The sequence below is a fragment of the Daktulosphaira vitifoliae genome, unplaced genomic scaffold (assembly GCF_025091365.1).
Source record: "Daktulosphaira vitifoliae isolate Bord-2020 unplaced genomic scaffold, ASM2509136v1 Scaffold_2, whole genome shotgun sequence".
NCBI classification, from domain to species: domain Eukaryota; kingdom Metazoa; phylum Arthropoda; class Insecta; order Hemiptera; family Phylloxeridae; genus Daktulosphaira; species Daktulosphaira vitifoliae.
In genome coordinates, this window is record NW_026099573.1 from 17,885,489 (window position 1) to 17,912,219 (window position 26,731).

At 25.2% G+C, this 26,731-nt stretch overlaps 2 protein-coding genes across 7 annotated transcripts in view; both read left to right on the top strand.

The window, feature by feature from the left end:
• LOC126898564 (protein SHQ1 homolog) overlaps window positions 1-11,870 on the top strand; it is a 26,326-nt gene extending 14,456 nt beyond the window's left edge. For 2 of the 6 annotated variants that reach the window (XR_007702301.1, XR_007702299.1), the window contains exon 7: window positions 7,736-7,763. Coding sequence is in view for 3 of the 6 variants with exons in the window: in XM_050672752.1 (XP_050528709.1) it covers window positions 10,395-11,744 (1,350 nt within the window). In the remaining 3 variants the exon portion in view is untranslated. Of the gene's footprint in view, window positions 1-7,735; window positions 7,764-9,426; window positions 9,814-10,148; window positions 10,171-10,387 lie in introns of those variants that run through there. The other 4 variants (XM_050672751.1, XM_050672753.1, XR_007702300.1 and 1 more) reach the window with 4 other exon arrangements.
• Window positions 11,871-15,152: 3,282 nt separating this feature from the next.
• Window positions 15,153-25,663, top strand: LOC126898546 (pre-mRNA-splicing factor ATP-dependent RNA helicase DHX16). Its single transcript, XM_050672710.1, has 12 exons — window positions 15,153-15,341; window positions 15,559-15,742; window positions 16,329-16,647; window positions 16,858-16,974; window positions 17,028-17,207; window positions 17,544-17,835; window positions 17,893-18,179; window positions 20,582-20,722; window positions 21,508-21,726; window positions 21,784-21,914; window positions 24,827-25,151; window positions 25,211-25,663. The coding sequence occupies exons 1-12, from the start codon at window positions 15,233-15,235 to the stop codon at window positions 25,520-25,522; spliced, it is 2,616 nt and encodes an 871-aa protein (XP_050528667.1). The 5' UTR covers window positions 15,153-15,232; the 3' UTR covers window positions 25,523-25,663.
• Window positions 25,664-26,731: the final 1,068 nt, after the last annotated feature.

The following is a 26,731-nucleotide window of genomic DNA, read 5'->3' on the forward strand; positions in this document are numbered from 1 at the left end:
ACGCCCACCCACGGTAGGTGGGTAGGTGAAGGGGTGAGGCGGGGGGGTTCTAGAACTCTCTATTTTACCCTACTCATATCATTTTAGTATCGATGCGAAGCTAGGAAGGTATTAATTTTACCATGACGTGTATATTTATTTTTATTTTTTGTGTCTGTTATCACTTTTTCTCAGCTCTCACCGAACCGATTTCTTTCAATGATAAGTCATAAGATCAAAAATTGTATCCAGTCAAAGATATTACACTCAAAAATTAAAAAAATTTCCCTAGTTCCCCGTAAATGGGGAAACCTCCAAAAAAATTACAAATTTAAAAATCGCTAATTTTCGAAATTTTTGAAATTTTTTTACTTTAAATTACCATAACTTTTTTAAAAATCGCCAAATCAATATAATTCTTTTTTTTATGGATGTATGATGTCTTTACCTTTCATTTGGTATATTTTTTTTATAAATCTGATTCTTTACCTGCTCATAGGGGGGAATTAAAATGACAACTTTTTCACAAAAAATTAACTTTTAAAAGTGTTCCGGGAAGTCTGATACTTTTATATATATCTTAAATTAAAGCTAATGTAATATACTTTATTATGAANTACTTTTATGTATATCTTAAATTAAAGCTAATGTAATATACTTTATTATGAAAAAAAAAAATTGACCTCTGGACTTGTCTTCATGGTGAAAGTGGCTACCGAATGCTATTTTTGTGAGAAAATTCTCGATTTTATTTTTTACATTTTTAACTTAATAATGCTATAACTTATTAAAAAGTGTATGGATCAACACAATTTTTTTATGAGAAATAATATTTTTTAATAATCTCTTTTTCATTCGACATACTTTATCTTATGCAGGATATTAATAAGAAACTAGCAGATCATATAGCTTTTGGAATAATACACAATTTTTTTAAAATTAAACACTATCTAAAGATTTGCATCTGTTGTAGTAATAGTATTAACGTGACAAAAATTATGTTATCATCTTATTACTCATATTATTGTGTATTTAAGGAAAATATTGTAAACTTTGATCACAATTAAATTATATGTCAATAAAAATATCTGGAAACACTAATGATGTTAATCCCTAATTGAATTAAAAGAAAAGTATAAAAGACGGATTAACGTGGCATAAAAAACTCACTTGCACTTAGAATCTCTGAATGTCAGTTCATCAATATCATCAGTGTGAAAAGACACATTTTAAAAAAGAAAAAAAAGAATACTTATTCAAAGGTAAGCAAAAATGCTAAACATAAAATTGTAATATAAATAATAAAGTAAATAAGTACTTTTGGTAAAACTAAATCTATATAGAGCAGATTTCGTTTCAGCTGTTGTTTTACGGTTGGCGATTGCTCTGGATTTTTAGTAAATTAAAATTTACATATACATATGAATAGTAATATTCCTTTTTCTTTGAAATTGTATTAGTAAAAAAAAAATAAAACCCTCGGAACACTGATCCCGATTTAAAAAGTAACTCAAAAAATAATAATAATAAGGAATTAAGCTTAAGACCATAAGAGTCTCAATTATTTCAATATCTGGTCAAGCAACGCATCTATACATAATATTATATATTTTATATTATTCTTGTTCTTTTAAATTAATTATTTTATTTAATTCCTTCGTCTCTTTTTTTGAGTTACAACACATCAAAGGGTTTTATTTTGATAGTGATTTTAATCACTGTCAGATATCATTATACTTGATCCAACTATACCACGGCACCACTGTGGCCCCCCTGTGCTGGGTTTTTTCAATTTTAGCTTCGATGCGAAGCTGAGAAGGTATTAATTTTACTATGATGTGTTTTTTTATTTTTTTATTATTTTTTTTTTTTGTGTCTGTGAACGCTCAATCTCAGCTCTCGCTGGACCGATTTTGATGAACAATATGTCAAAAGATCACAAATCGTATCTAGTCGAAGACATTACCCTCAAAAATTGAAAAAAATTCCCTCGTTCCCCGTAAACGGGGGAAATCCCCCAAAAAATTACAAATTTAAAAATCGCTAATTTTCGATATTTTTTCAATTTTTTTTACTTAAAATTGCCATAACTTTTTTAAAAATGATCGAATCAATATAATTTTTTTTTTTATAGATACCTTAGATAATTACCTATCATTTTATATATTTTTGTGAACATTTGACCCTTTAACAGCCCACAGGAAGGGTTTCAAAATGGTAGCTTTTTTACAAAAAATTAACTTTTTTTTTTTATAGATACCTTAGATATTTACCTATCATTTTATATATTTTTTTTATAAATTTGACCCTTTCCCTGTCCACAGAAGGGGATTCAAAATGCCAACTTTTTCAACATAACTTTTGAAAATGTTCCGGAGAGACTGACACTTTTATATATATCTTAAATTAAAGCTTATGTAATATACTTTAATTTGAAAAAAAAAAATTTGACCTCTGGACTTGTCTTCGTGGTGAAAACGGACATCAAAGTTAAAGAAAAACGTACGATTTCCGTGAAAAAAATCTCGATTTTATATGTTATATTATTTAATTTATATTTTATATAACTTTTGGAAAAATGTATGGATCTATATTATTATTTTTTTATAATAAATATTGATATACCCCTTTCATCTGGCACGCTTTTTTTGTAAATCGGATCATACCCCTTTAACAAGGGGGGTCAAAACTTTAAACATGCGTATTGTTACTACGATATTTTCAATTTAATTTTTGAAAGTATTCCGGAAATACTGACACTTTTAAATATATCTTAAATTAAAGCTTATGTAATATACTTTAATGTGAAAAAAAAAAATTTGACCTCTGGATTTGTCTTCATGGTAAAAATGACTACCGTATGCAAAAATATGCTATTTTTGTGTTAAAATTCTGGGTTTTGTATTTTATTTTATTTTAAAATACCTGACAAGGGGAGTACAGATTTTCATAAATATTATATAAATTAAAATTGATATAGTATAGATAGTTAAACTTATTTAAATATGTTTGTTTCTTTTAAGTCGAGAAAAATAACTTTGAAATTTGAACTAGCTTAAATAGCCAATTTTTCAACCGCCGGAAGCAACGTACGGTTGCCGAGTTGGTAAAATTTATGTTTTACACGCTTGGGGTACGAGGTTCCAACCCGCGTATGGCAATGAATTTTTTGCATTTTTTCTTAATTCTTTTTAAGTTAGTATAAATTTTTAACTCGTTTGATTTTTATCACATTTAGATTCAATAACTTCAATAAAGATCAAGGATCCCATCACTTTAGTCGCCCCTTGCAAGAAGAAATTTCTTATTCGTATTAAAATTATTTTACTATATTTTAAGTTTTCGCTTCGATGCAAAGCTGAGAAGATATTTTTTTGTGACTATCATTTATTTTCTCTGCTCTAACTTGACCTACTTTTTTCAACAATACGTCAAATTACTACAATTCGTATTTATTTATTGGTTATTTTAGTTAAAGTAAAACATTAAAATTAATTCAGTTCATATTTTAATTGTAGTATCTTCTTAAACACCAAAAGATACTACGAAATGATTACTATTATTTCTATTTAAGTTATCTATTACGATAAAAATGCAAAAAAATATTGAGTTACTCTGATAAATTTACTATAAATAGTAATTATAAAATTTCCTGACTGCATATTTTTAACATATTAAAAATCAAATCAGTAATAATTTGAAAACATTTTTTTTTTTTTTTAATTATTATTTTATATGTAATTAGTATAATATAAAAATGTATAACTGATAGAAAAAGTCTAATTGCAGATTTGAAAACAACGCGAGAAGTTGATTTAGAAAAGTAAATTTTTGCTTCTGATGAAAGTTTCTTGTAGTCCAGTGTATTTATTCATAAGTAACAAATTTTTTATTTATTTTTTTCAACGATACGTCAAATGACTACAATTCGTATCTAGGTTGAAGATATTACCCTCAAAAATTGAAAAAAAATTTTAATTTATCAATTAAACAGTTAGTTATTCCATTTCCTCCATACAAACAATTAAAATCATTAATTTCTAATGTTTCAAAGTATTTATTGACGAATCAAGTTTGATATGATAGGTATCAACTACAAAATTAAATCATTTTACTTTGTAATTTAATAATTTTTTTAGTCTATTTGTGTGTGCTACTACTAGACTATCATATTACAATTTTTTTTTTGTAACATGTTGCTATATAAATCATTTCTAAAAAAAATGATTGTTTTTTCTCCTGAATTAACAATTGATTTTTACAAATATAATCAAATTGTATTATACGCTCAATTTTTTATATGTAAATACTCATTTTTTACTAGTTAGTAATAATATCAAAAATTAGAAGTGATAGAAAAAGTCTATTTTTAGATTTGAAAACAGCGCGAAAAGTTGATTTAAAAAAGTATATTTTTGATACTGATGAATGTTTCTTGTAGTCCAGTATATTTATTCATAAGTGACAAAAAATTCATTAATTTGTTAAAATTAAATATTATCTACAAATTTTTTTATATGCAAATACTATTTTTTAATAATATTAAAACATAGAAGTGATAGAAAAAGTCTAATTGCACATTTGAAAACATTGCGAAAAGTTGATTTTGAATAGTATATTTTTGTTTCTGATGAAAGTTCCTTGTAGTCCAGTGTATAAAACTTATAACTTTGTTAACTGTTATAACTTTAACAAAAATGACCAAATCAGTATAATTTTTTTTATTTAGATGCATGTCTTTTCTATCATTTGTTTTTTTTATAAATCTAACTCTTTACCTGCCCACAAGTGGGATTCAAAATTATAACTTTCTTTTTTTTTAGCTAAAGTAAATCATTAAAATTAATTCAGTTCTGGATATTTCAATTGTAGAATCTTTTTAAATACTAAAAATTACTTAGAAATGATTACTATGATTTCTATTTAGGTGTTCTATTACAATAAAAATACAAAAAACAATGAGTTTTTCTGATAAATATACTGTAAATAGTAATTATAAAATTTCCTGACTGCATATTAGTCTTAAAAATAGCATAGTTTTAATTCTCATAAAATTTTCTATTTAATGATTCATTCTAGTCAACGAAGGATTAATTTTGGAGAATAGCAGAAAAAATTCTCAACCAATTTTTTTTTCTTTGTTTTAATTAGGCAATTGGTGGATTATTCTAAAAGCAACATCAACTCTTATTTCTTTAATTATATCCTGATTAGTAGTTCTTTGATTTTAAAATATAATATATGAATAAATACTAATTATAATTATTAAATTTAGTATGAAATTGATATTCAATAATTTAATATTGTAATTTAAACGGAGAAATTATAAAAATAATAAAGAAGTTGTATTTTGCTTTATTTTTACGTGTATAAAAATTTAAAGGGCTTAATACAATAATTTTCAATAAAAACTGTTTGTTACTATAAATGAATGCACTGTACTTCAAGGAACTTTCATCAGAAACAAAAATATACTTTTTTAAATCAAAGTTTCGCGTTGTTTTCAAATCTGCAATTAGACTTTATCTATCAGTTCTTTATTTTTTTTATATTATTACTAATTACATATAAAAATAATTAAAAGAAAAAAAGAATTGTTTTCAATTTATTACTGATTTGATTTTTAATATGTTAAAAATGATCAATCCAAATTTTCATTTTTAACCTATTTTTTTGGTTCTTTAAAATTTATGAACAATTTTTGATAAAGATTTATGAAAGTTTATAGCAAAAAAAATTGAATATATTACCATAACTTTTAGCTCAATTACAAATTTAAAATTGACATCTAGGCCAGTCAACAAAGGAAAAATTTCTTAAAAAATTCCCAACCAAATTTTGTTTTATTAATAGTTGAATTAAAATATGTATAATGACATACTAATAGTCTTCATTGATTGAAATTGAGCTTTTTTTTACAGCCTCGCAAAAGTTCAAAAATATGAGCTTTTTTAATTTTCTCAAAAAATATTTAACTTACAAAAAAAAGTTTCGTACAAAAGTTGTTTAAAAGACAATTATAAACAAAAAAATTATCTTATATTTTTTCATTTAAACAAACATTTTTCGAGTTACATTACATTTAATGTGAGTACTAAAATTTATATTCCATTTTTTTCATATTACGGTTGCTTTTTATAGATCATAGCTGGCCTCACAATTTCATACTGAATTTAAAAACTATAATTAGTTTTTATAATTAGTTAGTATTTATTCATATATTATATTTTAAAATCAAAGAACTGCTAATCAGGATATAATTAAAGAAATAAGAGTTGATGTTCCTTTTGGAATAATCCACCAATTTCTCTAAATGAAACACTATCTACAGATTTGCATCGAAGCGTTTCTTATGATAGTGATTTTAATCACTGTCAGATATCATCTATACTTATCTCATCTATGCCACGTCTATACTGTGCCTCGACCCCACTGTGCTACCGTTTTTTTTTTTATTAATTTTGATTTCCGTTTTCACCATGAAAACAAAATAAAGTCCAAAATTTGTTCTCCATAATAAAGTATATTACATAAGGTTTAATTTAAGGTATATATAAAAATGTCAGTATTTCCGGAACACTTTCAAAAGTTGAAAAAATTATTTTTTTGTGAAAAAATTGTCGTTTTGAATCCTCCCTGTGAGCAGGTAAAGTATCAGATTTATAAAAAAAATATATCAAATGATAGGTAAAAAAATCATGCATTTATAAAAAAAAATTATATTGATTTAGTCAATTTTAAAAAGTTATGGTAACTAAGTAAAAAATTTTTTAAAAAATTAACGATTTTTAAATTTGTAAATTTTTTTGGAGATTTCCCCCCGTTTCGGGGTACGAGGGAAATTTTTTAATTTTTGAGGGTAATGTCTTTAACTAGTTACGATTTGTGATCTTTTGACGTTCGTTGAAAGAAATCGGTTCTGAAAGAGCTGAAAAAAAGTGGTAACAGACACAAATAAAGAAAAAAACACATAATAAAATTAATAACTTCTCAGCTTTGCATCAAAGCTAAAAAAACAAGAATAATTTATTACAAGATTTTTGAAAATTTATTGCAATAATAAAATTAGCAAATATAAAGAAAAATGTTTAATTAAACTACAATATAAAAAAAATATGTAAATTAACATTTTGACCACAAATTTTTGACCTAACATTTTTTCTAAGAAGTAGCGTATTACAGTTCTTTTAATAACATTAAAAAAAATAAATACAACAAAAATAAAAATTCTTGAACACGTTGAATTGAAGATCAATTTTTTCAGTTACATTTTCTATTAAAATTAATTGCCTAATTATACATATCATCTTAGGAAAAAGCTTAAATTATTAAATTTTTGTCATAAGCATAAAATCATTATAAACTGAGTGCCACGCTTTATTTTATGATTCGTTAAATGGTTGATACCTGAATGTCAAATAATATGAAGTAATATGTAAAATATCTCGAAGTAACTATAGTCACATATTATTTATGTTCAATTAAATTGTCTAATAGATAAAAGTCTAATAGATTTTTCATCCTTATTTTAAGTTTTATTAGAATTTTATTTAGATTTTTATGTTCTGAAATGATCCCAAAAAACTATTGCTGGGGTAATTTTATGTTAAGTATATTTAAATGTTTAATATAAATGAAAAAATAAACAGTATTTAAATAAATAGTATCCTAAATTTAAAAAAATGAATATATGTTTATAATTGTTAGTTAAGTATATTACTATTACTATTAGTAACTTTAATCATTTTATGAATAGTATTGAAAACCGAATATTCACACAAATACTGTTACATAGTATCACAGAACAATTGTCTGTGCACGGCCATATACATCTATATGGTTCTATCACAGACTATATGAAAACAGATAGTTCACTTAGCCGAGAACAATAGAAAAAAAAATCAAGCTCTCTGATTGGGCAGAAGACAAAGCAGTAGAGACTGTTGTACAATTTCATATTATTGCGCAAATATTTTACAATAATATTGTACAATTCCTCTATCAGTTACAAAAATTATCAATGATATTGGAATTAGTGACACTATTGCATTTTAAATACTTGAACGATAATTAATTATAACTGTTCGCATACTTATTTTGTTTAAATAACGTTTAGTCTTAATAAAAATGTTTTTTTTTTTTTAATATTGTCTGACATTATGAATATTGTGTTTAATTTGTATAAAAGTTGACATTTTGTGTAGTTTATTATTTCATAAATTTTTTGTCAACGTTTAGTTAGTTTTACCTATAATATATGAAGCTGTAATTTTTGGTAAAACTGTTAATAGTATTATATTTTTTTAAAATTTGAATTATTTTAGATATAATAAATAATAATATAAATTATATAATAAATTTTATATTTTTATTATTATTATTATTGTTAGCCATTTTTGGCCAAATTGTAGCCATTTTCACCGTGAAGACAAAATAAAGTCCGAAATTTTTTTTTCCCAAAATAAAGTATATTACATTAGCTTTAATTTAATATATATATATAAGCGTCAGTATTTCCGGAACACTTTCAAAAGTTAAGTTGAAAAAGTTAATTTTTTGTGAAAAAGTTGTCATTTTGAATTCCCCACTGTGGGCTGGTAAAGGGTTAAATTTATAAAAAAAATATACCAAATGATAGGTAAAGACATCAAATATCTATATAAAATTTTCATTTTTGAAAAAGTTATGGTAGTGTTAAGAAAAAAATGTCAAAAATTACTGATTTTTAAAATTGTAATTATTTTGGAGATATCTCTCACTTATGAGGAATGAAGGAAAATTTTTCAATTTTTGAGGGTAACGTCTTCGACTAGATACGATTTGTGATATTATGACGTATCATTGAAAGAAATCGGTTCGGTGAGAGCTGAAAAAAACAAGGTAACAGACACACAAAAAATAAATAAATTAAAGAAACACACATCATAGTAAAATTAATACCTTCTCAGCTTTGCATCGAAGATAAAAAATACTGACCACTAAATATTGTAGGTACTGCATCATGACCAGCCGATTTTTTGTAGTCTTTTTCAAAAACATTTTATCGTCAAAATGATCCGCGCAAACTACTAGATTATTTTTTTTTGGATAAAGTCTCTGCCAAATGATTAGTTTGACAATTATTCATCCATAGTTTCAAACGATCGTTTTCTTTAGGATAAGAAAAAAAGCTTTTATCCTTGAAGGAATATGTACTTGGACAAAACTTTACTGAGCATCGCATACTGGTGAGGTAGTGAGATATTTTGAAAGAAAGCACCAAATATAACACGAAATAAGATACATGTGATCATTGACAACATTAACAATAACAATTGTTACTGCTCAAGTCAAATTTAAGTAGTTAATAATTTACATTATAAAAACTGATAATTATTTAATTTTCATGACTAATTTAGCAATTTTGAGTCATAAATAAGGGATTATGGGTTTAATACCTTAATTTAATGATGTATTAAAATAATTTATGTCAATAATTATGTTTATATACGGAATTTCATAATATTTATGCTACAGCAGATTTAATAATGAAATAAATTAAAAGAATTTTTGCGCTCATATATATGGTTGCACTGATTTCACTTCTCCAATCAAAAAACCGTTTTGTTATCGGGCCAAGTGAACTATCTGTTTTCATATAGTCTGTGGTTCTATGATAATGTGTGCTCTTTATCAGATTTTTATAGAAATTGATAATCATATTTCTACATTTGTAATTTTTTTTATGTTAATGTAATGTTTAATGTTAAATAGATCAATTAATTAATAAGTGAAAAATATTTCAATTGACATTTTTCTTCGTCTTATAATTATACCATAAAATTAGGTATAAAGGTGTGTATTTTACAAATTGAATTAAACTTTATAACAAGAATATAGATTAAACTATTTTATTAAATTATTTTATATGTATATTGTAATACAAAATGTTTTTATAAACAAGCACTCTAAGTACCCATCTACAGCAAAAAATTTATCGAAAGAACTTTTTTCCTTATCAATGTAATGTTCAGTTTATTGATTTGGTTATAAATATCGTATTTATTTTCTGTTTTAGTAAATTCGTTATGAATATTCAGTTTATCATATTTAAATATACTTAAAGTTAAACCTCTAAATATGTCCATAATTATTGACTACTTAATTAATCAACATTTTTAATTGTAGCAATTATCCACAAGCCAATAAAAGGTATGAACATGTGAATATACCTCTAAACAAAATCTTGTTAGCTAACATTTTTGTAGTTGTAAATTCAATATTATTTTTAGCTGATGTAAAATTTATCTTATAGAAAGTTTGCATTAGCAAATTTCTTAACCAATTTCCTATAATCATTTTCATAGAATTTCTTGTCTTTATATGATTGAAAAATAAAACAAATTTTTAATATATATTTTTTTTTTAGTTTCAAAATGATAACACCCAATTTTGAATTAAGCCAAACATATGATCATTTGATAGTTAAAATTAAAGCTAGATTTGCTAATGTAGCCAATACTGAAACAGACATCAATGAAGATCAATTTATATTTTATTCTTCACCTTACTATTTACGTCTACATTTACCTGGAGAAATTGTTGAAAATGATTCTTCAACAGGTTCTTATGATTGGGATTCTTATACTTTTACTTTTAAATTAAGTAAAGTAAATCCTGGAAAAATTTTTCCAGATTTAAATCTTATCAACAAATTTCTTATTCCAAAAAAAAAATTAACAACTGGTACATCTATTGAAATAATAGGAGAATGTTCTAATAATGAAACGGATGATGATATAAATTGTGATTTTTTTCAAAAACCTCTGTCTGACGATAACAATAGTAGTATGAAGTATGGATTTGCAAATCAAACAGAAAATGCATTTAGATATTTTAATGATGAATTTTTTGAAATCATTGAATTAAAAAACCCTGATGAAGTAAGTTTCAAAAATAGAAAGTCATTGCAGTTTAAAAAAGAATTATCTGATTTTTCTGAAGATCATTATTTAGCTGATTTAATGACAGAACCTGATGAATTAAAAGAAATCATGAATTTTCAACCATTTTGGCTAGAAAATCTTTTAACTTTGGCTGAATCTGAAAAAAGTATACTTACACAATTTGGCAATAAAGAGTATTTACTTAATCAAGAAGATAAAAAATCAGCTATTTTATCCTTAGTTGATATTATTTATGCATACTGTTACAATTGTCGTGTGTTCATGGGTGAAGAAAGTTGTGAGTCAAGCTGGTTAATCAATAAATTATCATCAACTCTGTCATGGTTCAGAAGTTTTGATACATTTAATGAAACAATTATTTCTTGTTTGAGACGTAGTTTATGTTATCCTTTATATAGAAATTGGGAATTGAGTAATTTAGTTTTAACAGATGTTCAAAAAGTTTTTGAAAATGGTTATGTATGCTTACTGAAATGCTTATTAAATATTTACAAAATGTTTAATTCTGATGAACCTAGATATATTTTAAATCAATTATACATTAAAGATTATTGTATATGGATTCAACAGTTAAATAGCAAACACTTTAAATACATTACCAAATTATTTGATGAACAAAATATTTTTAAACAATATTTAGAACTTGATTTGGATTTGTTGGAAATGGCAGCTCTGAGTGTACTAGAAGATAAGAAAATAATAGAAGAAACTTTAAAAAATAATGATCATAGTATAGAAGCCAAGCTGGAAAAATTGCAAATTTCAAGTTCAGAAAGTAACTTAGATTCTGATGATTATAGCAGTGATGAAACGGAATAGTTATAAGTCTTATACAATGTATAAATTGTATAATGTATTACGCATCAATAAACATTGTAAAAAAGCATAAATAATTTGTGGTTGAAGACAAAATATAAATTCTTGCCATGTCAAGATCATCATACAGACATTGAAATTTTTTTTTTTTTTTTTTTTTTAACAATTTTATGTTTAACTTTTATAGAATTAAATTTTTTTTATAAATTTATTGACAAATAATATAATTGTTATTTGTAATAATAAAAAATGATTTATTTTCTCATATAAAACCTACAAATATTATAATGAATGATTTAATTGTTTAAACTTTTGTGTTTTACTTTTTAATAGTAATTTAAATACAAAGGAGTTAATGTGTAATATTTATTTTCATTAAAGATAAGTTTAATTGGTAATGTTAAGCAAACCAAAAATAGAAAATTAAAATAAAATTTTATTATTACATAGCACTCCACTTCATAATGAGAAATGAGCGAAATTATTTAACTATATTTAAATTAATTCTGTTAGTTTGAAACATTAGGTGAAATTGTAGTTAATGTAAATTTATCATGATATTAAACTTTGCAGATTTCTGGTGAATAAACCATAAAAGAGTTCTGAAATTTCACTGCACTCCTACTAGTCAAGACAGTTTTAATAAGACTATACAACAAAATTGGTCTCGCAATTTTGGAAAATGTGTGCTAATGAAATGTCTGACTAAAAATTAATTACTTTTTTAATTTTACATCTACTAGGCAAGCACTTTTTAATAAGCTATCGACTATAATTTTCTAGGTTTCATACTTTGAGAGAAAACTTGATTTTAAAACGTCCACATCAATTTTTTTTGGGATTAAAATCATTAGGACTTCTAGGCATTATATTCAATCTTCTAATCAATAGCTCACATTAAAACTTCTCTAATTATCCTAAAAGAAATCTACTTTCTAGCAGAAAAGTGTAAAACGTACTCGGGAATCAATCCCAAAGCAAACTGGAAAAGTGTAAGATCGAAATTAAGCCAAATTCATTTGCTAACCCAATAATCGAACTTTTCAGAACAAAAATAGATAACAAGTATAGAACAAAAGTTAAAGTTGAAGTACAGGAAAACAAGCGCAATGCTGAACCAAGATCTATCTTTGCGAGGAATTTTACTGATATTAGATAACAACTGTAATTCTGGAAAAGAATTTATGAAACATAGTGGTCTTAAAGATTATGTCTCCCAAAATTCTACTCAGACATCATAGACAGCAACAAACTCCCAATATATTTCAAGAAAACTAAAATTTTAGCTATACTTAAACTAGGCAAACCTAGCAATGAAGTACAAAGCTATCGACCAATTGTTCGGCTCAGTGTCGGTTATAAGCTCCTTGTACGCCTTATCTAAAATCGCAGTTCAGACACAATAAAATCTATCAACCCTAAAGAACAGCGGGTTTTAGAGCAAAAGAGTTTGCTGTGATCAGTTTTTTGCATGAACAACCCGAATTGAGAATGGATTTGAAAAACCGCTATCAACAATAGCACTCACACTATCGTTTGTTGAGTATTGCTCACCAGTATGGCTACAAAGTGCCTACACAAATAAAGTAGAACTCAACTCTGATATGAGAATTAATCGTGTCGATTAAATCTACTTCCACAGCATGGCTACCTACACTTAGTAACTTAAGTCTACCTCATCTACATCGATATAACTCACTAATCCGAGAGTTGACTAAATGATTTTCGAATACTCTGCTCCCAATACATAATGAATTAAATACTGGTCTTAACGCAAGGCTAAAATTTAGGAAACCTACCTTGAGGCTTCCCCAAAAATTAATATCAGAAAAATTCAATATAAATCTCTAACATGTGAAAGAGGGCCACCACTCTCTGTAGCATATTAAGTTCGGAAAATAGAACAATATAAAACGGGTCGTTATTTTTTTTTAATCTTAACGGTTTTTAATGAATGAATGTATTGCCATGCAATTTATGTATTAAATTCATTTAGTGGCATTAACTAAACATAATATGTATATATATATATATATTATAATCGCACTACATTAGTGAATATATTTATATTAATTTGATCACATTACATTGTAAAACGATGTGCAAAAAAGATGGAAATTAAAATTTGTGTAATAGCAAGGAAAGTCTAAATTTTTTAGAAAATATTTTTTTGATAATTTTGAATATGATTTTTTGTGTAATTCAGTACAAAAACGAATACTATATTCCTATTATTTGAGAAAATGTTTAATTTATAAAAAGCCTTCTAACATTTTCATGGAAACATTTTTAGAAAATTACTCCTGAAAAATGTATCAAATTGAACTTGCCTGGTTGTTGAGCTGACTCCTTCAATTTCTGTTAAAATCTATAATTTGTATTATAGAAGTATTGTTATAGAAATTTTTTACTAATTAGTGTCTTTAGTGAGGGACCCAGTCCTTCTTCATTTTTCGAGTCCCTTAATTAGTGATGGGCATAATCGAGATTATTCGATTATAATAAAAATAATGAAATAATTCAATTATGGGTAAATTAATCGTATTTTCTCTCTATCTCGAAATGATTGGAATTGTCGTTTGCCGTCTTTCAACTGATAAATATTTCTACTAATTTCGTAATTGAATTAGTATATTTTAAATTTTAATAATAGTATACACAGTACACAGTATTATTAACTTCGTCCTAAACACTTTTTCACCTGTTTCACTTACTGGTTATAAATTTATTATAACATTTAAGCAGGTGCTTGGCGATCGATTCCTTATTTAAATTTTATTTTAAGGGCTTATGAGTGTTTAATGATTGTTATTTATATTTTGCCATTTTTACATTAAAACTTTGTTTTTATGGTGCAACCGCACTCCCACCTCCCAATGACACCCCTGGTATAATGTATATAAATTTGTAAAATATTATTATTGTATTTTAAATACATAAATAAGTATATTTTATTTATAATAGGTGTATTTTAAACTAGTAGATTAGGTACTTATTTAAAATTAAAGACATTAATTATTAAAAATTTATATAAATATACATATATATATATATATATATATATCTTACGTTTTTTTTAAGACATGCAGTAATAGCCAAGTATTAATACGTTTAGTGTAAATATATTTTATAATTAGTATAAATCTATTTAATGTTATCCAAATATACATAAAATCAGTAAAAATGATCCATTATTTTTATCAAACGAACAAACGATTTTAATTTCATATAAATATCAAGAGATTTCTTCGATTATGGAAATGTCTCAATTACTAATAATTCGATTATACCCATTACTACTTTTAAATACGATTATAGATAAGTTTAAACTATAAACGAAGTTCAGATTATAATATGTTTTTTTAACAAACCGTGGTTATTATATGATAAGTACTACGATAACTATTATCATTACACGTTCAAATTAGTTTTTTATATTTATATTTTAATAAAATATTTTTTCTTAGTTTTTCTTGCTGAAAAACGTAAGTATGGATTCCAATGACAGCGAAGAGGATCGAAAAGAACGTGATAAATTTGCAGAAAGGTTAAAAAGAAAAGACAAAGATAGAACAAGAAATATTGCAATTCCTCGATCAGGTTGTTTTCTTTTATGAAATAAAAAACTTATTTTAAATTTATAGCAATGTTATTCCTTAATGAAAATGTTAAATTATTGTTATTATTATTTTTTTTATAATCAAAAGATAAAATAATATTTTAATAGCATACTTAATAATTAATTTACTCTACACTATTTGCATTCTTTCTCACAATAATTAAAAAATATGTTAATATCATGAATGAATTTTTTTAGACAAGAAAGCTTATGAAGAAGCTGCAAAACGGTTAAAGTTGGAAAATGATAGAGAAAAAGAAACAGTCATACCAAGGTTACGAATTGAATCACGACGAAAATATCTTGAAAAGAGAAAAGAAGATAAAGTTACTGAGCTTGAAGCAGACATATTAGATGATGAATATCTATTTGATGCGGAAGAGTAAGTATTCAAAATATTTTATCTTTTTTTCTCATATCCAATTCTTTAATATGTTAACAAAAAAATATTTAACAATTTTGTATTGATAATTAAGACTGGAATATTAACAATAATTAGTTAAACTAATAGCTACATAATATATGCAAAATATTTTAAGGACAAGATTATGTTCTTATGAGAACATATGGAATAATTTTGTATATTTGTAATGAATTTCTAATAGCAGTTGAGTAAATTTAAAATGTGTAAATTCATGAAAAAATTACTATTTATCAAAAAAAATAAGGAGGTAGTAATAATAATAAATCACACTGTATGTATAAATAATATGCCTAAGAATTTTTTTAATTTACTTATTTTGTTTTTCACCTAAATTTTCAAATAGTTTCTCAGTTAAAAATTAAATAACTACGAAGGTTTAAACAATATTCTAAATGAATTAAAATTTATAATTGGACTTAACAATTTTTATTATTGTCAATAATTAAGTATATTTGTATCAAAAGTATATTTACCTTTTTAATTTGATCAAATCATTAAAAATGTTAATTAGTATACATTTTATTATAATTAAGAATTATTTTAGTTTGACTGAGCGAGAACTTATTGAACGTGAGCATAAAAAAAAGTTACTAATACTTGCCAAAGAACATGAAAAAGCAAGAGAGCTCGAAAAAATTCAGCGTTATCATATGCCACAAGATCTTAATGATGATCAAATGCAATATGAAGTTGAAGTTGATAAAGCCCCTACTACAGAACAACAAAAATGGGAAGAAGAGCAAATGTCTTCAGCTGTTTATAGGTTTGGTGCCAAACGTGAAGAAAAGGAACAATATGAACTATTACTTGATAATCAAATAGAATTTATACAAACTGCCAATATACCAGGCACTCATGAAAAGGTACTATTTATATTAACAGATTAATTATTATGAATATGTTAAAGCTTTCATGGATTGTCTTGTTGCTTGAAGTGCTTAAGGATTTATCCATGTTTGTAGTTAAGTCTGAAATGTTAGAACTCAACTACAAACATTGATAAATCCTTAAGCTTTTTAAGCAAGATTAATTATTATTGTTTAGTTAATTATAATAAATGTGGATAATTCTAGTTTGAACCAGAAATCACTGAAAAACAACGTAAAAGATTAAATATTGAAGAGACACAAAAGAGTTTACCTATTTATAGATTTAAAAAAGATTTAATTCAAGCTATTAATAATAATCAAGTAATTATTATTTAACAAGATTTAATACTATTTTTAATTATTTTTATTTAAAGATACTTATAGTAGAAGGTGAAACTGGTTCAGGAAAAACAACACAAATTCCTCAATATTTATATGAAGCTGGTTATACTAAGGATAATAAAAAAATTGGATGTACACAACCAAGAAGGGTTGCTGCTATGTCTGTTGCTTCTCGTGTAGCTGAAGAAATGTCTGTTAAACTTGGAAATGAAGTAATATTTATCAATTGTTATATCTTTTTTGCAAAGCTGGAATATACTTTAATGATTGGTCCACTCTTTCTTATTTAATATTTTCAACTAAACACAGCATGTAGCAAATTATGTTATAAAATATATTAAACCCAATTTTATTTAGTCATGAATAAAAATAATGTTTGTAATATAATGTATAAAAAATTAATTAAAGTAGTTAAAAAATAATTAAATCCCACATCATTAAATGATGATGTTTTAAGAATAAAATTGTTCATTTTTAAAATATTCTGAAATTTCTATTACATTACAATAGATAAGAAATGTTTGAAGTGATTAAATAAAATATTACAGGTTGGTTATAGTATACGTTTTGAAGACTGCACATCAGAACGAACTGTTATAAAATATATGACTGATGGTACATTACATAGGGAATTTTTATCAGAACCAGATTTACAGTCTTATAGTGTTATGATAGTTGATGAAGCTCATGAAAGAACTCTTCATACTGATATACTTTTTGGATTAGTTAAAGATGTAATAAGATTTAGGTCTGATTTGAAACTTCTGATTTCAAGTGCCACACTAGATGCTCAGAAGTTTTCTGAATTTTTTGATGATGCTCCTATTTATAGAATACCTGGTAAATTCAATTATTTTGTTATTAAAAAAAAAAATTAATATTTATTATGATTTCTAGGAAGAAGATTTCCAGTAGATATTTATTATACTAAAGCACCTGAGGCTGACTACATTGATGCTTGTGTTGTATGTATACTTCAAATACATGCAACTCAACCTTTAGGAGACATCCTTGTGTTTTTAACTGGCCAAGAAGAAATTGAAACTTGTCATGAACTTTTACAAGAACGTGTTCGTAGACTTGGCTCGCAAATTAAAGAACTCATTATTCTTCCAGTTTATAGTAATTTACCTACTGATATGCAAGCAAAAATTTTTGAGCCTACACCTTCTAATGCTAGAAAAGTATGTTATAAATATACATGTATATGCATATATATATATATATATATATAGGGTAATTTATTAAAGATAAGACAATCATTTCCTTGGTTACAATTGGAAATTTTTAATTTTTTTTTTTTTCATACCATCTAGGGAAAAAACCTTAACATTAATGCTTTTTAATGATAACCCCAATATTTACCTTAATAAAACGAGAGATAAAGAATTTACAAACCATTTTGTTCTTATTATTTTTTTTATTTGATCAACAGTTTGTTTTTTTTTAAATATTTGGATTTAAAATAGAAAATAATCACCAAATTTTGTTTTTGTATTACCGGAGACAACAATAATCTGTTTCAATGGACAATAAATTATTTTTATGGTAGTGATCAAAAAATTGTTCAACAATTTATGTAAACTTGTATGGAATATAATAGTGTGCGTCTAGTAATATTCATTAATGACTTCTGTATACAAAACAGTAGAATAAAAATAGATTTAGTTTAAAAATATACTGAAACAGAAAAACAGTTTATTGAATAATACAAATTATAAGAAAAACATTGTACATTTTTAGCTTCGATGCGAAGCTCAGAAGGTATTGATTTTACTATGATGTGTTTTTTTTTTATTTTTTACATTTTTTACTTTAAAATGCTATAACTTTTTAAAAAATGTATGGATCAATACAATTTTTTCATGAGAAATAGTATTTATATACATATTTCATTCGACATACTTTTTTTTTAAATCAAACTATTTCCTTATATATAAGGAGGGTTCAAATCTGAAAAATGCATATAGAAAGTAGAACTTTTTCAACTTAACTTTTGAAAGTGTTCAGGAAGGTCTGACACTTATATATATGTATTTTAAATTAAAGGTAATGTAATATACTTTATTATGGAAAAAAAAATTTGATTTCTGGACTTGTTGCTTGAAGTGCTTGAGGATATATCCATGTGTGCAGTTGAGTCCGAAACATCAGAATTCAACTGCAAACATGGATATATCCTCAAGCACTTCAAGCAAAAAGACAATCCATGAAAGCTTTGACACATTCTGGACTTGTCTTTGTGGAGAAAATAGACATCAAAGTTAATAAAAAAATACTATTTTTGTAAAATAATTCTTTTTTATATTTTTAACTTAATAATATTATAACTTTTTGGAAAATGATCAAATCAATATAATTTTTTTTATATATATATGCTTGATGTCAACCTATCATTTGGTATATTTTTTTTATTCATTTAAGTCTTTACCTGCTCACGGGGGGTATTTAAAATACTATTTTTGAGTGAAAATTCTCGATTTTATAATTTACATTTTTTACTTTATAATGCTATGACTTATTAAAAAGTGTATGGATCAACACAATTTTTTTATGCGAAATAATATTTTTTAATAATCCCTTTTTCATTCGACATACTTTATCTTAATCTGGATATTAATAAGGAAATAGCAGATCATGTAGCTTTTGGAATAATCCACCAATTTTTTAAAATTAAACACTATCTAAAGATTTTCATCAAAGTGTTTTTTTTTTATAGTGATTTTAATCACTGTCAGATATCATTATACTTGATCCAACTATGCCATGTCACCACTGTGCCGCGACCCCCCTGTGCTGGGTTGGGTTTTTTTTTTTTAATATATAATTAAGATAAAAATAGGGATTCTCATCAAAAAAAATAATGTTAAGGTTTTTTTTCCGTGAAGACATTAAAAAAAATTATTCTATTACATACAATGGTAGAGTTTTGGATCAAATAATATTTACTATTACAAAAATTAAAATTTTTCAATAATATCTGGGAAAATGAGTCAGTTGCAAAAATGTCAATGTTTACTTATAAATCTAACTAAATATTAAAAAAAAAAATGTCTTTATATTCATAATTATTTCTTTGTCCACTGTTTAGATTATTTTTATGTCTGTCTTCGATTTTATAATTGTTGTTACACTAACAAATGTTAAATAATTATAAAAACTTTTATAATACTTAAACATATTTTGCAAACATTTTTAAAGTATGGTTCAAATTAGGCTATAGTTAGCAGAAAATTGTGGAAAACCTCCACTTTAAGCTATGGATTAACTTATTGTGATCACAAAATTAACATAGACAATCAATGAACATTTGACTGTAATTGGTGAAGTTACTATAAAACTGCTGTTAAATTGGTGATAGATATCTAATCTATCATGTTGATTTAGTAATATTAACATGAAAATAGTATAAATAAAAAAACACTTTATAGTAAAATTAACATCTTCTCAGTTTTGCATTGAAGCTAAAATACACTAAACAATGTATTAATTATATATTATTTAAATTGAAATTGAAATTACTTATTAAAATTCTCATATTACGTAAAATTGTTATACGTAAATTCAATATTTTTTCCGTGTTTAGGTTGTTTTAGCTACTAATATTGCAGAAACATCACTTACAATTGATAACATAATATATGTAATTGATCCAGGATTTTGTAAACAAAATAATTTCAATTCTCGTACTGGCATGGAATCTCTTATTGTAGTTCCTATATCTAAAGTAAGTTTAAATTTATAAACATATTTTGTTTGAGTAGTGCATAATAGGGGTAAGTGAAATTTTCAGCAAAAATAAGTTAAGCTATAAATTAAATATAAAATGATACAAAAATAATAAATATTTGTTTTTTAAAATATTACATGGTAATCAATTGAATGTGTTGAATTAACCTTAGTCCTTATGATGTTAAAAACATTAAAATGAAATACTAGAATATATCTTAAGGCTGCACTTTTTTATACAACATCATGAAAGTAATTGTTAAATTTGATCCATGATAAAAAACATTGAAATTTTATATCTTATATCTATATATATTGTGTAACATGAAGTTAAAATAAAACATTTATTTTACTAAAATAGAATTTTTTTTAGATTTATGAGATAAAGTCATTTTTGATATAATTATAATTTGTTTTTAAAAGGTATATTTTTGTAGCTTTTAAATACTTTTTGTATTTTTCAATGATTTATTTTTAAAATTAAAGTAAATTAATTATTAAAATATATATCTAAATTAATTATTTATCAATAATTAATTTAGATATATATTTTTTGGTGTCATTATCATGTAATATATGATAATAGTTATAGTATATTATACTATAACTTATATCATTATATTTTAATTTAAGTTAAATAAAATAATAATTATTATTACTAGGTTACTATTATTCAAACAATTATTTTATTTCTACTCTACTTGATAAACACTTACCATTTATTAACTAATTTAGATGAGCTTATAATTAAATTGTTTTAACTTTTCTTTATTTTCTTCCTAGGCAAGTGCCAATCAAAGAGCTGGTAGAGCTGGTCGAGTTGCTGCTGGTAAATGTTTTCGTCTGTATACCTCATGGGCTTACAAAAACGAACTTGAAGATAATACTGTGCCAGAAATTCAAAGGATTAATCTAGGAAATGCTGTATTAATGTTAAAAGCACTTGGAATCAATGATTTAATACATTTTGACTTTCTTGATCCACCACCTCATGAAACATTAGTTAGTATACTTAGATTTTATTTATAAAAATTATTTACTAATTAAATTATTTTTAAGGTACTTGCACTAGAACAACTTTATGCACTAGGTGCATTAAATCATAAAGGAGAGTTGACTAAATTAGGTCGACGTATGGCTGAATTTCCATTAGATCCAATGATGGCTAAAATGCTATTAGCTTCAGAAAAGTATATATATATTTTAAAAATTAAGACTCATTGCTAAATTTTGCTTAACACAGTGGTGTTTCGGGTCTAAGTGGTCTTTTTTTATTCAATCATTAAGTTTTTTAATATCAATCAGCTAATTATAATGATTAAATTTATGTATCCTGGGCAAACTTTTAGTACTGTAGTTTTCATTGCCTTCTATAATTGAATATATACTGTTTTCCGCCCTTGAAATTGACATGTGGTAACTCATACCAAAACTATTAGTAAATGGAGTTTAACTTCAAAATTGATAGCATCTGAAGTAACCACAGCACCACACTACATTCCTCCAGGTAATCTAAGCACCTCAAAGTTTATTTTTGAAAATAAAAAAAACTATTCTTTATTCTCAAAAGGCACAATAGCTCTATCTTTGATTACTTGTTTCTAAAATTTACAAACATTTATTGAAGTGTAACTTTTTATAGTACAACACAAAAATTAATTTGATGTAATGAATTTTTGGCACTAAGATCACTTACTTCTGCTATGCCTCATATATAACTTTTAAATATTCAATAAAATTAAAAAAAAAAACCCAGCACAGTGGGGTGGCGGCACAGTGGGGTCGTGGCATAGTTGGGTCCAGTATAGATGATATCTGACAGTGATTAATATCACTATCATCAAAAACGCTTCGATGCAAATCTGTAGATAGTGTTTAATTTAAAAAAAAAATTTGTTAAAATAACATATTTTTGAATATGGTAGCCATTTGCGCATAGAAGATAGGTCGTCGGGAAAAAATTTTTTTTTTTCATTTTATAGTACATAAAATAAGCTTTAATTTGATATATGTTTAAAGGACGCAGTATTTCCGGAACATTTTCAAAAATTAATTTGAAAAAGTTATTTTTTGTAAAAATGTTACTATTTTAAATCCCCCCAGTGAGCAGAATAAGTGTTAGATTTTCAAAAAAAAATTATATCAAGTGAGAAGGAAATATCTAAGGTTACAATACAAAAAAATATTATTTTTATTTGTTCATTTTTGAAAAAGTTATGGCAGTTTTAAGTACAAAAAACATCCCGATAAAATGGTAATTTTTATCGCAAACATTACATTTTTTTTATTAATTTTCGACAGCCATTTGCACATAGAAGATAAGATGTCGGGACAAATTTTTTTTTTTCACTTGATAGTATATAACATAACCTTTGATTTGATATATGTTTAAAGGACGCAGTATTTCCGGAACATTTTCAAAAGTTCAGTTGAAAAAGATCTATGTTTTTTACAATATTTTAAGTTTTGAACGCCCCCTATATAAGGGGAAATTGTCCAATTTTAATAAAAAGTATGTCAAATGAAAGATGTACTTATAATGTATTTAGAAAAAAAAAATTTGTGCTGATATATACATTTTTCAAAAAGTTATAGCATTTTTAAGTTGAAAATTTAAAATCGAAAATCGAAAATTTTAACACAAAAATAGTGTTTTTTTAACTACGGCAGCCGTTTAAATGTAGAAAAAAAAGTGTCGGGACAAATTTTTTTTTTTCATTTTGTAGTACATAAAATAAGCTTTAATTTGATATATGTTTAAAGGACGCAGTATTTCCGGAACATTTTCAAAAATTAAGTTGAAAAAATTAATTTTTGTAAAAAAGTTGCCATTTTAAATCCCCCCCAATGAGCAGGTTAAGTGATAGATTTTCAAAAAAATGATATCAAATGAAAGATAAATATCTAAGGTTATAGTATAAAAAAAAATTATGTAGATTTGTTGATTTTTCAAAAAGTTATGGAAGTTTTAAGAAAAAAAAGTGAAAAAATTTCGAAAATTAGCGATTTTTAAATTTGTAATTTTTTTGGATATTTCCCCCATTTGCGGGGAACGAGGGAATTTTTTTCAATTTTTAAGGGTAATGTCTTCAACTAGATACGATTTGTGATCTTTTGANTTTTAAGGGCAATGTCTTCAACTAGATACGATTTATGATATTTTGACGTATGGTTGAAATAATTTGGTTCGGTTAGAGTTGAGAAAAAGTGGCAACAGACATAAAAACAAAAAAACACATCATAGTTTACTATAAATTAATACCTTTTCAGNACACATCATAGTAAAATTAATACCTTCACAGCTTCGCATCGAAGCTAAAAAATTATATTTATTCTACTGATATGAAAAATATTGATATGTAAAATCAGCATAATATTAATTTATAAATAAAATGATCAACGAATAAGTTATAGCATAAATTTTTAGGTTCCATTGAGTCATGAAAATTTTAAAATTAAAAGTTAAGTTAATAATTTCTATAAAGTATATTAATTTAAAGTCTAGGTATTTTATTGAGGTTTAATAAATCTTTTGCCATTTAAATAACTAGACAATTTAATTATCAAAACGAACTACAATAGACCTAGTAAAGTATAAAATCCGCTTAATATAATATAAAATAACTGACGTTTTTCTAAATTAACTACTACTTTAAAATGTACAGTGTTAATAAATTTAATTACTTTTTTGTCAATATTGATAAAAATATATCTGATAAAACTAAAAAATATATATTTATTTATAGCAACATAATTCAATTGCCTAATTTATCTGTTATTAAAGATTACTTATTAATAAACATTAAATTACATTTATGTAGTGAATAAAAATATTACCATAAAATTGTAATCTATAAAATTTAATATCAAAAATATTGAATTTTAACAATTTTCATAGTAAAATTAATACCTTCTCAGATTTGCATGCAAGCTAAAATTGGGAATATTTAATAAATTATGTAATAATTATTTCTTTTGAAAAATTGTACTTTTTTGAGGGCAGAAGATATTGGATGATTTTAAGTAGTTTTAAATTAAAAAATGTATAAATGTTATTGCATACAAGATTTGTATTTAAATTAATTTTGTTTTGTTTTTTTAGGTATAATTGTTCTGAAGAAATAGCAACAATAGCTGCAATGTTAAGTGTAAATAGTGCTATATTTTATAGGCCGAAGGATAAGCTTATTTTAGCAGATACTGCCCGTAAAAGTTTTTATTCTAAAGGAGGTGATCATTTAGCTTTACTAAATATTTACAACCAATGGGCTAATACTGATTTTAGTACTAATTGGTGTTATGAAAATTATATACAACACAGATCAATGAGACGAGCTCGGGATGTCAGAGATCAATTAGTGGGTCTCATGCAACGAGTTGAAATGGAATTAGTTTCAAATCCTACTGAATGTGTTAATATACGTAAAGTATGATTGTATAACATTTTTTCTAATGTAAATTTTAATTAATTCTAAACTTTTTAAAGGCAATCACTGCAGGCTATTTTTATCATATTGCCAGACTATCTAAAGGTGGACATTATCGTACTGTAAAGCACAACCAGACTGTTATGATACATCCAAATAGTAGTTTATTCGAAGATTTACCACGATGGGTTTTATATCATGAACTTGTATTTACTACTAAAGAATTCATGCGCCAAGTAACAGAGATTGAAAGTAAATGGTTACTTGAAGTGGCACCTCATTACTATCAAGATAAAGAACTAGAAGATTCTACTAATAAACGGTTACCCAAAACTTTAGGAAAAACGAAATCAGAACTTGGAAATAATTAATACAATTAATATAAAAATAATTTAAAAAAAATTACATTTATTATTAAATGGTAACTTACAAAAGTATTGTTTTGACTTGGATGTATTTTTTTGTAAATAGATTATTTTGCATTTCAAAATTAATATGTATTTCAAAGCTTTTTCATAATTGTTCTCATTAAATCTTATACTCAATCGTTTTTATACAATTTATATGAAAAACAAAACATATATAAGTTTTATACATTTTTAGTTGATAATTGCCTATAAAACATGTAATGATTTATACATTTATGAACCACTACTCTGGAAGAATTTATTTTCATTTTAATATCTAGATGTGAAAAAAAGTAGTCAGAAAATGACTATTGACAAAAATAGCAGCACACATTTTCACTTCCTGTTGTAACTTTAAATTGTTGATAACTTCTGAAACAATGGTTCAAAAGTTGACTTTTGATTGGTAATTATTTTGTATTTAAAAGGTAGTTATATATGTTTTGCCATTAAAAAAATAAAATTGACAACCTTTTAAGTTATTGAGGATGATTCTAAAAAGTAATTATTAGCTGATAAATCAAGAAATATATATAATTAAAAGAAATCAAAATTTTTATTACAAAATTTTACTTATTTTGAGTAATCCAGTGGTTTACTAAAAAATTTTGTATTCTTGCTTTGGAAACAGTTTGTCAGTCTATGTGGGTTTCACTTCAAACAGATTAACCTAAAACCATGACACGGTCAAAGTGTCTTCAAACGGAGCACCAGCGCCAGACAACTAGGTCATCAGTACCGTTCGCCTCTGGTTTGCACCAACCTCGGGCACTCTGGTCGGGTCGTTGCCACTACGTATTATTGTATACGGAACCTACAGTACATCTCCTCACTAGGAAAGGCCAGATGGCGCCAAGGACGAGTCTAAGGACCTATCACTCAGCTGCATCACCTGAGGCTAGCATTCAGCCTTAAACCACAAAGTTACTCCAGTGACAGCCACCACTGATACCAAAGCGGCAAGCTGGTCTGATAACGAGTGACAGGACAGCAGACAATGACTAGGCCATCATCTGGGGCGCCCATGGTACAGATTTTAAACCTCCGTGAGGTTTTCGGCTATGCGTCATCAATTTGCATCTCAGCAATTGCTTACCCGCCATGATTTAGTGCACTCTTTCCTGGGCAAGCCAGGATATTGGTTGCTACCCTGGCAATATTATTAGCATTAAA